The 12819-nt window shown below is 46.7% G+C and overlaps 1 protein-coding gene across 1 annotated transcript in view; it reads right to left on the bottom strand.

Moving 5' to 3' along the window:
- Positions 1 to 11285, bottom strand: part of NIBAN1 (niban apoptosis regulator 1) — a 53983-nt gene extending 42698 nt beyond the window's left edge. Inside the window, exon 1 of the mRNA XM_064719924.1 lies at positions 11155 to 11285. Coding sequence (XP_064575994.1) covers positions 11155 to 11209 — 55 coding nt within the window. The 5' untranslated portion in view covers positions 11210 to 11285. The remainder of the gene's footprint in view (positions 1 to 11154) is intronic.
- Between the last annotated feature and the right edge of the window lie 1534 nt (positions 11286 to 12819).

Below are 12819 nucleotides of genomic sequence, written 5' to 3'. Positions count from 1 at the left end.
GACCACACTTCCTGCTGGCCTGCACATTCAAGGCACGCGAAGAAAACGCCGTGTAGCAAGAGATGAGTAACTAACAAACCACAAGCTCTTGCTCAAAAGTACCACGTAGTATTTTACACTCAGTGGTGTGGGACATTTGTTTACTCTGGTAACTCCTCTGTCTCCCAGTACCAGCTTTAGTCACCCTCATTCTGGTATGGGATGTGATGAGCTGCTTCGTGTTTTTTCCAGTTGTAAGGGAAGCTGGTGCTCAGTTCAGATGGGGCCTTCCTCCTTCATTCACTCAGAACTCAGCTTCCTCCTTGTACAAACCCAGTGCTGCCTCAGTTTCTGATGTCACCACTACGTGGCCACAGCTCCTAAGGGATCACTTTGAACACACCAAGCCCAGGCTCCTAAGTCTCCCCCAGGAGCTTCTTTTGTCGCAGCTCTCAGGTGTGTGTCACACCAAATACAGCCTCAGTTTTGTTCTGGGCATTCTTCCTCCCCATTGCTTCCCTTGGGTTTGGTAGGACATGATGGAAACACAGAATACTAGAATCATTCAGGTTGGAAACCCTCCCAGACCATGGAGTCCAACCTGTGCCTGATGCCCACCATGTCACCAGCCCAGAGCACTGAGTGCCATGCCCAGACACATGGAGCACAAGCAGCAGTAATTAAAGTTACTTTCCTTTACAATCACACCTTAAAAAAACCAACTTCTACCTCATATGTACCTGTCCCATTCATTGCAGAGCTCTGAAAGTTTGTGGCACAGTGAGCTGGAAATAGCGGGAATTTGATTTATACCTAAAAGCAGGTAAACACCACTCCAGAGAAGCAGATCTGTTTCTACAGCAGAATGTAAATCTGGACAAAACGACATGGCACTTACAAGAAAAGCTCACACATGGCTCCTGCCACCTTCTTTTCCTGATATACAGAAGTGCTGAGTGCCTGAGCACAGCAAGAACCTGGCTGGAAACTTGGGGAGAGCATCAAAATGGTCAGTTCCCCAAAACAATTAGGCACCAGGTTTGCCCAGACCCAAATTAACAGCCATCACTCCTCGGGCATGAAATCAAACAGGACCAAGATCAGCTAAGCAAAGGCTGCACAGCACTTTGCAGCTTGGCAGGTGCACAGGAAATCCCAGAAGGAAAGAAAAAAACCCAAGCAATGAATCTGGGGTTTCCTACTGAATGAAGCAGTAGTAAAAACCACCAAAAATAAGCACTTGCACCCTGGTCTCCTTCAAGCATCAGCAATGAGTTCAGGGCTTCAGATCCACGGAGCTTTTCCACTCCCCCTTAAGCCTGTGAGGTACAAAGCTGTGTTGGCTTTGCCCATGGCTGTGAACATCTGCTGGGAGCTGTGGCAGCTTTTTCCTAGCCTGCACCAAGGACAAACATGGAAACAGCAGGGTTTAGTCCAGCAGGAAAACATGGGCAGTGGCTGGAAACCTTTCCCACTCACCTCCAGTCTCCCTCATTCTACCTCATTGGTCCCCAAACCCTTCCCTTGCTTGCAGACCATGCCTGATCTGCTCAAAAGAAGAGGAAAATATGGTTTCTTTAGCTTAATTCACAAAAAAATCCCAAAACCTCCCCAAAAAACCCCAAAAACAAACAAACCAAAACCAACCAATCAACCAAATGAAAAAAAAACCCCTCATCCATTTTAGCTGCAGTTTTCTCAAAATGACTATTTCAGGCAGATGCTCAGCATGGAAACTTCAGTCTGGACAGCTGAAGGCTGGCAAAGCCTCATCTGCAACTGCAAACACTGGAAAGTGTCTGGCAGGCTAAATTACAGTGATATTATTTTATAGAATAACCTTAAAAAACAAAAAAGCCTTTTTGTCCTTTATTTTGCACCCAACCATTAAATCTTTGCCTGAGGATGATGAAAACTTGCCTTTCCTCTTGTGTGACCACTGCAATATTGGAATATCAAGTGAAAATACATAAAGATCCTCTGAATCACGCTCAGTAAAAGCAATCTGGTCCTTAGAGTGTTCACTCAAGGTATTTAACATTCCAAATCCTGCTCCAAGAGTGGTGTCTCCAACTTCACAACAATGCCCTGCAGAGAATCACAGCACAAACAGCAACTGTGGTTTCATGCAGAGGAAGGGAAATACCAAGTAGAGCTTTAGAAATGCCTTCCTGAGACAGGAGATGAGAGGGGCTGAGTGAAATGGATACTGAGTGGGATGGAGCTGGCATCTTCTGGAAATTTGAAGCAGCAACACCCATGTACCTCCTTGGCAGGCAGAAAATTTCCAGATACAGCACGTGAGGGTATTGTTTTTAGCTGAGGTCCCAAGCACAACAATCCAAAAATCAGTAGTGAATGGGCTATCCCAGGAAAGGAGCAGGGATCTGGTATGCATGGCCAGAGTGGCCTCTGAGCCCTGCAAAACCTGCAGCTCCCTTCACAGGGAACATAAACCTCCAGGGGAAACCCCAGATGGATTTATTACATACAGAAGCTGTAGGTATTTCTTTCTAAATCTAAGGTTGGATGTGAAAGCATTTAGTGATAGGCTGGGAGCTGGGATTGTTCAGCCTGGAGAAGAGGAGGCTTCAGGGAGACCTTGTTGAAGCCTTTCAGAACTTATGGGGGGGCTTACAAAAAATTATGGACAGGGCAGATAGTGACAGAACAAAGAGGAGTGATTTTAAACTGCCAGAGAGAAGAGATAGATGGGATGTTTGGAAGAAATTCTTCCTTGTGAGGGTGGTGAGGCCCTGGCACAGGGTGCCCAGAGAAGCTGTGGCTGCCCCTGGATCCCTGGCAGTGTCCCAGGCCAGGTTGGACAGGGCTTGGAGCACCCTGGAACAGTGGAAGGTGTCCCTGCCCATGGCAGGGGGTGGAACTGAATGAGCTTTAAGGTCGCTTCCCATGGAATGAACCTGGAAAAACACCAGCATTTTGGGGAGCTATGAACAAGGAATGAACCTGGATAAACATCAGCATTTTGGGGAGCTATGAACAAGGAATGAACCTGGATGAACACCAGCATTTTGGGGAGCTATGAACAAGACTGTCTTACAGCATTATCAAAGATCTCCTTACAAGATCTCTGTGGTTTGAAAAGGCATCAGTGGTGCTGAGGTGTTGGGGAGAGCCCATAGCCTGCCAGGCACTGCTGTGGGCAGCTTTTCTCGGCAGAAACCACTAACAGGGGGATGCTTCACATGTCCTTCAGCAGTGATGTGTAAAAAAGCCCAGCCTGGAGATCAGCTGACACATTCACTTTGCCAAAAGCTCCAAAGTAGAATTCCTTCTGGAGGACAGATCATGGCTTGCTCCTGGCACGGTACAGAAAGTGGCCAGCAAGCCAAAACCCTGCTGCTCTTTTCCACCAAGGAGTGGAGTGTCTGCAGCTGTGACAGCCCTGGAGCAGCTTGGCTCGAGGGGTCCTACACCCAAGGGAGGCACAGCCCATGTCCCTCTGAGCCCCTGGAGGGTGACCAGGCAGCAGCACCCATCTCTCCCCAATGGTTATAGGGGCGTCTCCCCCAGTGACACCCCAAAAACCACCTGGGAGACCCTGGGCTGGTGGGCTCCCAGCCAGGAGTGCACAACAGCAGTGATGGTCACACAGCAGCCTGGGTGTCACCCTGGCACTGCCCCCTCCTCAGGAACCACAGGGTGCAGGGCATGGCACAGCTACAGGCTTAGAACCAATCTCATCACAAACAGCACCCAAAGGTCACTTGAGTGATTAATTTTGGCTAAAAATGTTTACTTAGAAAATAACTACTCTACTCCTGCTCTCACTTGTTTCCTAAAAGAATTTCAACGATACAAAAACTATCCACATACTTTAGCAAAGCATACTGCTTTTAACCTCTTACTCATGTATTCAGAAAAGCCCAAGAGTTAGCCTTGCTTTTGTTTTCTGCTTCCTGCACTGCAGCTAAGACAACTCCCTAGCTTTAAAAAGCATGCAATAAAAAAGATGCAATAACTACATAACAACTATGGTAGTGCTACAATGACCCAAATATTTTGTCTTAAAGCTTCAGGGCTAGCCAAAGTGTAACAGCAACTACTTGGTCAGACCTATTAACAAATACCACAAAAGCATGAAAATTAAAGGCTTGTGAATTCAAGATATAACACTTAATTAAATATTCAGAGAAATAAAGTCACTAAAATCTCAAATTATCCATACCAAAATAAGCTTCAGTGCAGAATCAGCAGCAAACTTATTTATATATATATATAAGACTACTAGAAAGACACAGGACAAAGATTTTAGGAGATCCAGGCGGGAGAACCCTTTCTTCACAGAAGTTTGAGGCATTTGCACAAACTTTAATCCTGCTTTAAGAGTTGGCCTTGTTTCATTCCTGTCCTTTAACTGCAAAAGCAAGTCAAAGGCTTGCAAGTATGATCAAAAACTTGAAACAACTCTTAATTGTTCTCCACGTGTGAAGAGAACAGCATGGTTGTTCCATGCAAAGGAGAAAGCTGTACTTTAAAAGCACTTTATGAATATCACCCTTCCCCACCTAGACACTGGCTCTGCAGCTGCCACTGCCCAAAGGCACCACCAACAAAGCTGCTTTCATCATCTCAGAGCTTGCTTTTTCTCCTTTTCATACCAATAAAATGTCTATCAGATGCAAAGTGTGTCTTACCATTTGTGGCCAAGCTGCACTAATTTAAGAACTTCCAGTATTCAAGATTGTGGAGAACATCAAGTACAAAGCACACCTACAGCGTGTCTCTCAGTTACAGATTTGGGGCAAGGATGAGCCTGTTTCTCACTTTTTCTATTGAGATATTCTTTCCACTGACCCCTGTGCCTAATTCAGCACTGTACCTAGTTTCTTCTACAGTGACAAGAAAAGCATGAAAAATACCACATGCCTTCCCCTACAACCCTGTGGCTTCCCTCCCCTCACACTACCCAAAAAAAGACCAGAGAAAAGCCACCTTTCCTTTTCCAGACCCAGTGATGCTGCACATCATCTTTAAGGGTACTTCCTGTATGTGGGTTGCTGTGGTGCAGGGCCATGAGATGATCCTGCTGAACAGGCACAGAGCCTGATGCAGCTCTGGGACACAACTGGGCAAGTGGCATTTCTGGGATTAGGGAAACCTCAAGCCACATACAGAAGGCAAATGGGGTGTGATCACAGACAATACTTCTACTGACAAACTAACTAAGGAAAACTGAAAAATTTCACCTCTTGCTTTGATTAGGGAAATTCTGACCATGCCTGTTGCAAGATAACATGGTTGGAAACTTCCAAAATTGCTCGTGGAGCTTTTGAGAGAAGTTAATAATGGACAATTTGAGCAATGGAAATGGAACAGAGAAGGTATATCCTCCCTTAGTCCCCCAAAGCTGAACCTGAAAGTTACCAAGGACAGTAAATTCTGTCCATGTGGGTGGCAAAAACCTTTTCCACCAATCACATCCCTGGATGCTTTTTGCTTGCATTCAGTCAAAAGTAAGAAAAAGCACTTGGCCCCTTGAATTAAAGGCCATAAAACCCAAAGAGAAGCTTCCTCTCCTTCCCAGCACATTTATTAAAACTATGGGATGAAAATCTGCTACTGGCTCCAAAAGCAACAATCTCTCTGAGCACTAAAACTTCTCAGAAAATAAGGAAAGCCAGAAGGATTTTCCTTTAAAACACTCATTTTTTACAATCTTCAAGAACTTGGAAACTTTGCAAGGTGCATATAATAGAATCTTACATGCTTATTGAAATCTGAATTTCCTGTGTGCTTTACCTCACTTCTTCCTTCCGTGGGTATTTATCCCTGTTTGGATTGGATTAGATGGTACTACCATGAATTCTGGATTTAATACAAGCTTCTGAATGAAAATATTATTCTGCCTCTTCCTTAGACTTTGGGAGTTGCAGGCAAATCCAATCAGCTTTTACCATAAACCTCACCTGGTGAAAAGGAAAAGCAGCCTCTAAGATGTTGTTAAATCCAGAGATTGTAGAATTTGGTTGGAATGACCCTAAAGCCCATCTCATTCCATCCCCTTCCAGGGATGGGCACTCCTGCTCTGTACAATGTCCCAGCCATGCTCACCTACAGAAAATGGAAGAGAGAATTTCTGGAACTCAGAACAATCCAGCTTGGAACAGGCTGGAAGCAAAGGCAGGGAGTGCAGCAAGACTTGTTCAGAGCCCTGCTGTACTTGCAGTCACACACCAAATTAAAACCAGAAGGATAAGGGACAGTTTAAAGCAGAAAATCCAACATCCAGCCCGAATGCCTGTCCAAAAAAAGGCCAGCTTTTCCACAATTAATTCCAAGTCATTCCTCCATCCTGCAGCCCTCCTCCTGCCAGCTCTGTGCACCCTGGCTGAGGCTTTCACTCCAGAGCTGTGTCAGCGTTCTGTCCCTCTGAGCTGGTGGGACTCATCTCTGTACCACCACTGGAATTTATTCAACAGGTTTCCTGGAAAGCTGACAACCATTTCCTATCTTGTCTTTCAAGACAGGCTGAGGCTCCTCTTCAGCCTCTAAAGTGGGACAGAACAGGAGTCTCTCTGCTTTTTCAAGTATGCTGCATCTTGTAGGATCACACCTACAGTGTGTGATCATTGTGCAAAATCCCGACTAAATTACCACCACACTGAAATTCCTAAGTAAAACAAATGGCCAGAAAGAAGTTTCTTACAGGCATTCAGTAATAGCTTTCACTGTCACCTCAAAAGAATAACAAAGGTCTGCCTGGAAAAACTTCCTAAACAATGAGGAAATCCACAGGGTGAATCCTGGGTGCCACAGGTCAAATAATCAAATATTCACTGTCCCACCTGCCTGGGGGAGGAAAGAGATGGAAGAGAAGAGAAGGAAGAATCTGCATTTAAACAAATAAATCCAAAGCCAATTACTACAAAGCCTCTGGAGAGATGTCTCTTAATAGAAATGGGTAGCCAGGATATGGTCAAGCATACTAAGTATCTTTATGAAAAAACAACCTTCAGAGAAGTTCAATTTTTCATATGCTGAACTGTTTTGGAGATGCACCTGTTGAAATTACTGGTGTTAGGTGCTTGAAATCTTTCCACTTCTGCAAATTTAAAAAAAATGGTCCTGACACACAACTCGTGGCAGAGCAGAGCACTGACCTACTACTTCTGCTGCTGGGATTGCAGAAATGGAAAATCACCAAGACTTTGGGGGCATTTCCATCTGTGCCAGCTGTAATATCCTCATCCTTGACTGCTTCCTGTCTGCTAGCAAGGACACTAAGAAACACTTTCTTCAGCAGCGATGATCCCCCTGGCACACTGTCTCAGTGGAACCTCTCAGGACACAGCACTGGGCTGCCTCAGCAGGCACCGTGAGCTGATTCCTGAATCTCATCACTGCACCCCGAGCCCAGAACTCCCCAGCACCGCCCTGGGCCGCTCCCTCCTGGGTGTAGCACTGCTCAAGCTTCATTAGACAATTCACCCAACAAACAACTCCCATCACAAGGTTACCCCATGCCTCAGCAAACTGAGAGCATGAATTTTTTTAATAAACTCTTTTCACATGACCAATTCCCAGTCCCCTAATTATTACTGCCATGTTTTAAACTCTGTTTTACTCACATCCTGAATAATCCCCATGTATTCCCACCAAAATCCCACAAAGCAGGATTATCTCTGCCACAAGTCATCTTTTTCAAGGCCTCAGTCCAAAACCTAGAGGAATTACTGTAAAATTTTCTTTTCATTTTGGAGGGCTTTAAATCATTTTATTGCTTACAATGTGTGTGTATGTAAAATATCTTATGGATTTAAATAGGTGGAAAAATGTATTTTTCCATAACTCTGGTTAGAAAAACAGACCTGTGCTGCACAGCACAGAAAAACACCTTTGAAACTGCTAAGGTTTCCAGACTAATAATGCTGCAGTGCATGTGGTCTGGCTTTCTCCCACTTCCCCCTAAATATCTCCACACACCTTCTCCTAGAGGACACAAACTGTCCCCACTGCTCACAGGAGTCTCTGCTGACTCATTTTTCCAGTATTTCATTCATTTCCTTCAGGTAGGAGTAAGGAATATCAATTCCTGATATTTTATTCATGAGTTCATCCCCCAACAGTGACCAATTTTTGTTCATTTCTACTTGACAGACAAAAGATGTTGCAATGGCTTGCAAAATGTAACTTCACAAGATACAAACACATACAGAGATTTTCTGAGTGCAAAAATTGCTTTGCAAAGCATTTTCATCCCCAACTAAGTGTTTAGGCAGTTGATTCAAACTTCACAAGGAAGATCCCTGCCCTTGCAGTTTCAAACACAGCCTCAATTTCCCTGTGAAGGCCACCTGGAAAATCACCCATTGGCATTGGCTGTTCTCTTCTTAGGCATTGTTTGAGGCAGGGCATGCACATTACCAGGTCAATAATTACATTTGTTACCTTTCAGGTCATGATATTGCCTAAGTATTGTCCCATGTACAATACACAGCTGTGTGTGTTGGCTGGTTCAGTCCTACCCCATTTTCCCTAAGAGATGGAAGCTGGAAGCAGTTTTAGGTGGAAATCCCAGGCTTTGCATTCAGTAACTGAGACTTTGCGTGGGATGCCTTCCTGGTTTTCTCTGGGATTGGTTTCTCCAGCTGGTCTGACAAGGCTCACCCCATTCACCAGGGAAAGCACAGGGAGCAAAGCAGCTCCCAGGCTCTACCTGGGGGTGCCTGGGCTGAGGGCGGGCTCCTGAGGGGTTACACAGGCACCTGGCTGACTGGGTTTGCATATTCCCAACAGAGTTTTACATCTCACGTAATTCCTGTCCTCATTGGGTTCTCCTCTCATCCCACATCAACGTGAGCAGACTGTCAGAAGTCAGAAAACCTGTAGAACTGTAGCTGTGTTGATGCAGGAGCTGTAACATGGAACTGTGGAACAGACCCACAAGAATCATCAAGTCCAACTCCTGCCCTGCACAGGACAACCCTTGCCTTTAATGGTCAGCCCCTCATTTCCATTCATTACATTGTGCTTTAGCTTAAATGATGCCTGAGTAAACTACAAGGCTTTACAATCCATTTAATTCCAGACAAATTAAATTATCATTACGGCAACAAGAAACTAAATTACACCATCATGAAAACAACTATGAACTACACCAAGCTCTCACTTGAAGTAATACTCAGGACTTCCTGTCTTGAGGCTACTGCTATTTGGGCCAGCATGAGGGAGCATCCCAAAATGCACAATGTTTGGGGAGTGTTGCTGGCTCTTTTGGTTTGCTGTCTCCCCATCTCCCTCCCTCACCAGTGCTGTCCCATTCCAGCACCTATGGACTGAAAACTCTGCTGACAACAACCAAGTCTCTCCCTTTCCTTTTTACTGAGGTCACTCCTGCATCACCTGTGGAGGAAAAGAACTCCAAAAGCTGCCATCCCACTAGAAAAACCCAGCCAAACTTCATGAAGCCAGCTGAAAAACATACTGCTTATTGAAGCTACAGACTCAGCGCTTGCACATGGTTCTCCTTCACCACAGAGCTCCTCTGCAAATAAATCACAGCCAGGTGTGTAGGACAGACAGCAAAGCCTGACTCTCTCAGACTCCAGCCGAATCTCAGCAATAGGTTTGGTGAACTGGCTCAATCTCACTCTGTTCCCATTTAAGATGCTCTTCACAATTCTTTTTCCTCCATGGAAGTGCTGATTCACAGGCAGCCTCTGTATAAAGTGCCTCATTAATTATATTTCCAGCCACGAGCTTTGAGTGGGGGATCCTCACAGCACCAAGAGCAGATGTGAGCCAGGGGATGAGCACAGATTTAATTCGTTCTTCCACAGTGACCTCCCTCTGGCTCTTGCCTGTGCAAAGCTGTGATGGGCAAACAAGAACTGTGTCTGGAGTGCTGCAGAGCTCTTAGCATGACCAAGGTACCCACCCTGTGAGCAGCAGGCAAATTGAATGCTGAACTGTGAAAATGCAGTTTTGGCTGCAGTGTGGGGATGAATCTAAAGAAAAATAGAAATCCACAGGGACTGCACCCTCATGGCTCTGATGGGACTTGAAACCACCCTCAATGGGGCAGGAAAAACTGACAGCACTGATAGGAGTACTCGTTTGAAAAATCTCAGCATGTGAGGCCAGTAGCTCTGCTGACTGCTTTTTGGGTAAAAGCCATTTACTAACTGAATATCCTTCCCAATATGGGAATCTCTTGAAAGATCCACTGTGATTTCAAAGGAGTCCTAAGAGAGCAGCAGCTCAATGTTTGCACACTCTCTGCACCACACAAACGTCCCAAAGCAAAGAAACCAAGGACAAGCTGGGCTGTGGGCATCACACAGGCATCCCCCTCCAGCCCAAATCCTCAGCACAGAGGTTCATCTCCAAGAGAGGGCTCTCACAGGCTCTGCATGCATCACACATCAAGTGCTAGAACTGGGCTTTCTTTTCTCATGCAAACTTTTATCCCACTTGTAAATCTTCAGCCTTAAAATTTGCTTTGCAAATACTCTACCTGCTGGCTGAGTGATAAGCAGCACAGGTAAGAGTCAGCTCGGTTCATACCAAACCACTCAAGTAACAAAAAAACACCCCAAACCCCAGAATTACACTTTTCCTTCATAGCTTAATAGCAATATACATAACTTAAAGCCTATTTTTTTGTTTGCTCTCTCTTCTAACATTTTAATGGATAAAGAACTGCCCTTACACAGTCAGACTGTGTAAGGTACCCACCTTTTTTACCTCGGTACCCACCCAGCAGCGTTGCCACTGCCTCCAACGGGCTTGGCAAGCATCAGCCCATATGGTGCTGGTTGGGCTCACCCCGGCAAAGCCCGAAATCTGCCGGGTCTGGAGAGCCGGGCTCCGTCACACGGGCAGGCTCAGCTGCAGCGCTACACACTCTCTCAACTTTCACCCTCTACTTACAACTAACTCCCGCAGTGGAAACTCCTAAAGCATCGCCCTTGAGAAACTGCTCCAAACTCCATGGGACGCTGAGAATCGGCTCAACCCGCGCTGTCCCGCCGGCTGCCGAGCGCTCCCGGCGGTTTTCCCGTGTCCGGGGATACCCGGGGCGCTCCCGGCGGCTTTCCCGATCCCGGGGTACCCCGAGCGCTCCCGGCGGCTTTCCCAAGCCCCAGGGTACCCGGAGCGCTCCCAGCGGTCCCCCAGCCGGGATACCCGGCCTGCTGCCCCAGCCCGTACCTCGGATGTAGGCGCACTTGCTGTCGTCCAGCGGCGCGGAGGCAGAGGCGCCCATGGCTCAGTGCGGAGCTGCGGCAGCACCACGGTCCCGCCGAGCCAGGACCGCTCCCCCCGAGCCCGGACCGCTCCCGCCGCTTCCTCCGCAGGCGCCGCCCCCGGCCCGGCCCTGCCCCGCCCCGCCCGGCCCGGCACGGAACGAATGGGGACCAACAGGGACCCGCGGTGCTCCGCGGTGGCTCTGGGCTCAGGCACGCTCGTCCCCGGCCGCTCGTTGTGCCCCCACTTCGCTCTGCCCCGCTGTCACCGCAAAATCCACATCCCCACCGATACACGGCTGCAGTTTCACCCCGGAGTTTCTCCAGAGGCCGCGTTAAAGACCGTGCCGCAGTAAAAGCTCGGTTAAACCAGGACCAAAATGCCTCTCCTGGAGGTGTCCAGGAGGCAGCGGGGTCTGGCGCTGGGTGATGTGTGCGGTGGTTTAGGGGTGACAGTGGCAGTGCTGAGGTGATGTTTGAACTCCATGAGTTTATAGGACTCTTCCAGCCTTGATGATTCTGTGATAAAGTTGGTAGCACAGATGCCCAGAGAAGCTGTGGCTGCCTCTGGATCCCTGGCAGTGTCCAAGGCCAGGTTGGACAGGGCTTGGAGCAACCTGGGATAATAGAAGATGTCCCTGCCCATGGGACGGGGTGGAATGAGATGATTTTAAGGTCCCTTCCAACCCATCTCATTCCATCTTTCTGTGATTCTGTGATTTATGGCCCAGTCTTCAGGGCCATATTGTCCCACTCTTCCCAGGAATATTGCAAATTGCTATTGTATGTTTCATTCCAAGATGAACAATAAACCTACACAAGCAGGCACTAAAATACACATCACTTCAGTAAATATTGTCCAGGCATTTAAACAACTTCCTAAATCAGGCAAGCACACCAGTCTGCAGATCCTCCGCACAGCAATGTAAGGCAGTATGGAACAGACATCTGAATTCTCCTGCCCCTGAACAATAATTTCACATCATACCCAGATGTGACTTTCTAAAGCACTTCCTTCTTTTTTTGGTGTTTTTATAACATTAATCCAGCTGACTGGCCATGAGCAAGGTGCCATCCCTTATTGGGCCTCATATGCTTTGTATGGAGCTGATGAGTTGCAATGAATGTGGATTTTGCTGACACGCTGGAGGCTCACAGTGACTGGAAGTTACTCATTTTACCATCAAATACTTCTCATTCAGCTTGTACACATCTGCCACTCACTGTGAAATTGCTTTCACATATTTCTGCTTTGCTGACGTGGGCTGTGGGGTGGGGAGGTTTATCCTATGCCACTCAGCTGATCACAGAATGGTGAAACAGGTTGGGGTTGAATAAACCAACCATTTTGCGGTTTTTAAACCAACATTGAACTTGATCAGATTTGAAATATTGCAGATGATATGTGACACCAAGTTCAGTATTGTGCTAAACAATCTCTTTCCTTCCAAAATTCATGTTCTCTGGTTGTATCTAAGTGTGATGGAGCAATTGCTTCACTACCCTGAGGAGAGCAGGCTCATCCAGAGCATCACTGAGCCAGTCACAAGTATATTGAAACCTCAGCTGAGCTAAAACATTAAATCAGCAGCACTTCCAGAGGTCAAATGTGAACCAGGCTCTGTTTTAA

This window comes from Zonotrichia leucophrys, chromosome 8, assembly GCF_028769735.1.
Source record: "Zonotrichia leucophrys gambelii isolate GWCS_2022_RI chromosome 8, RI_Zleu_2.0, whole genome shotgun sequence".
NCBI lineage: Eukaryota > Metazoa > Chordata > Aves > Passeriformes > Passerellidae > Zonotrichia > Zonotrichia leucophrys.
The sequence above is the reverse complement of the archived record's forward strand: the minus strand, read 5'-3'. Positions and strand labels throughout refer to the sequence as shown.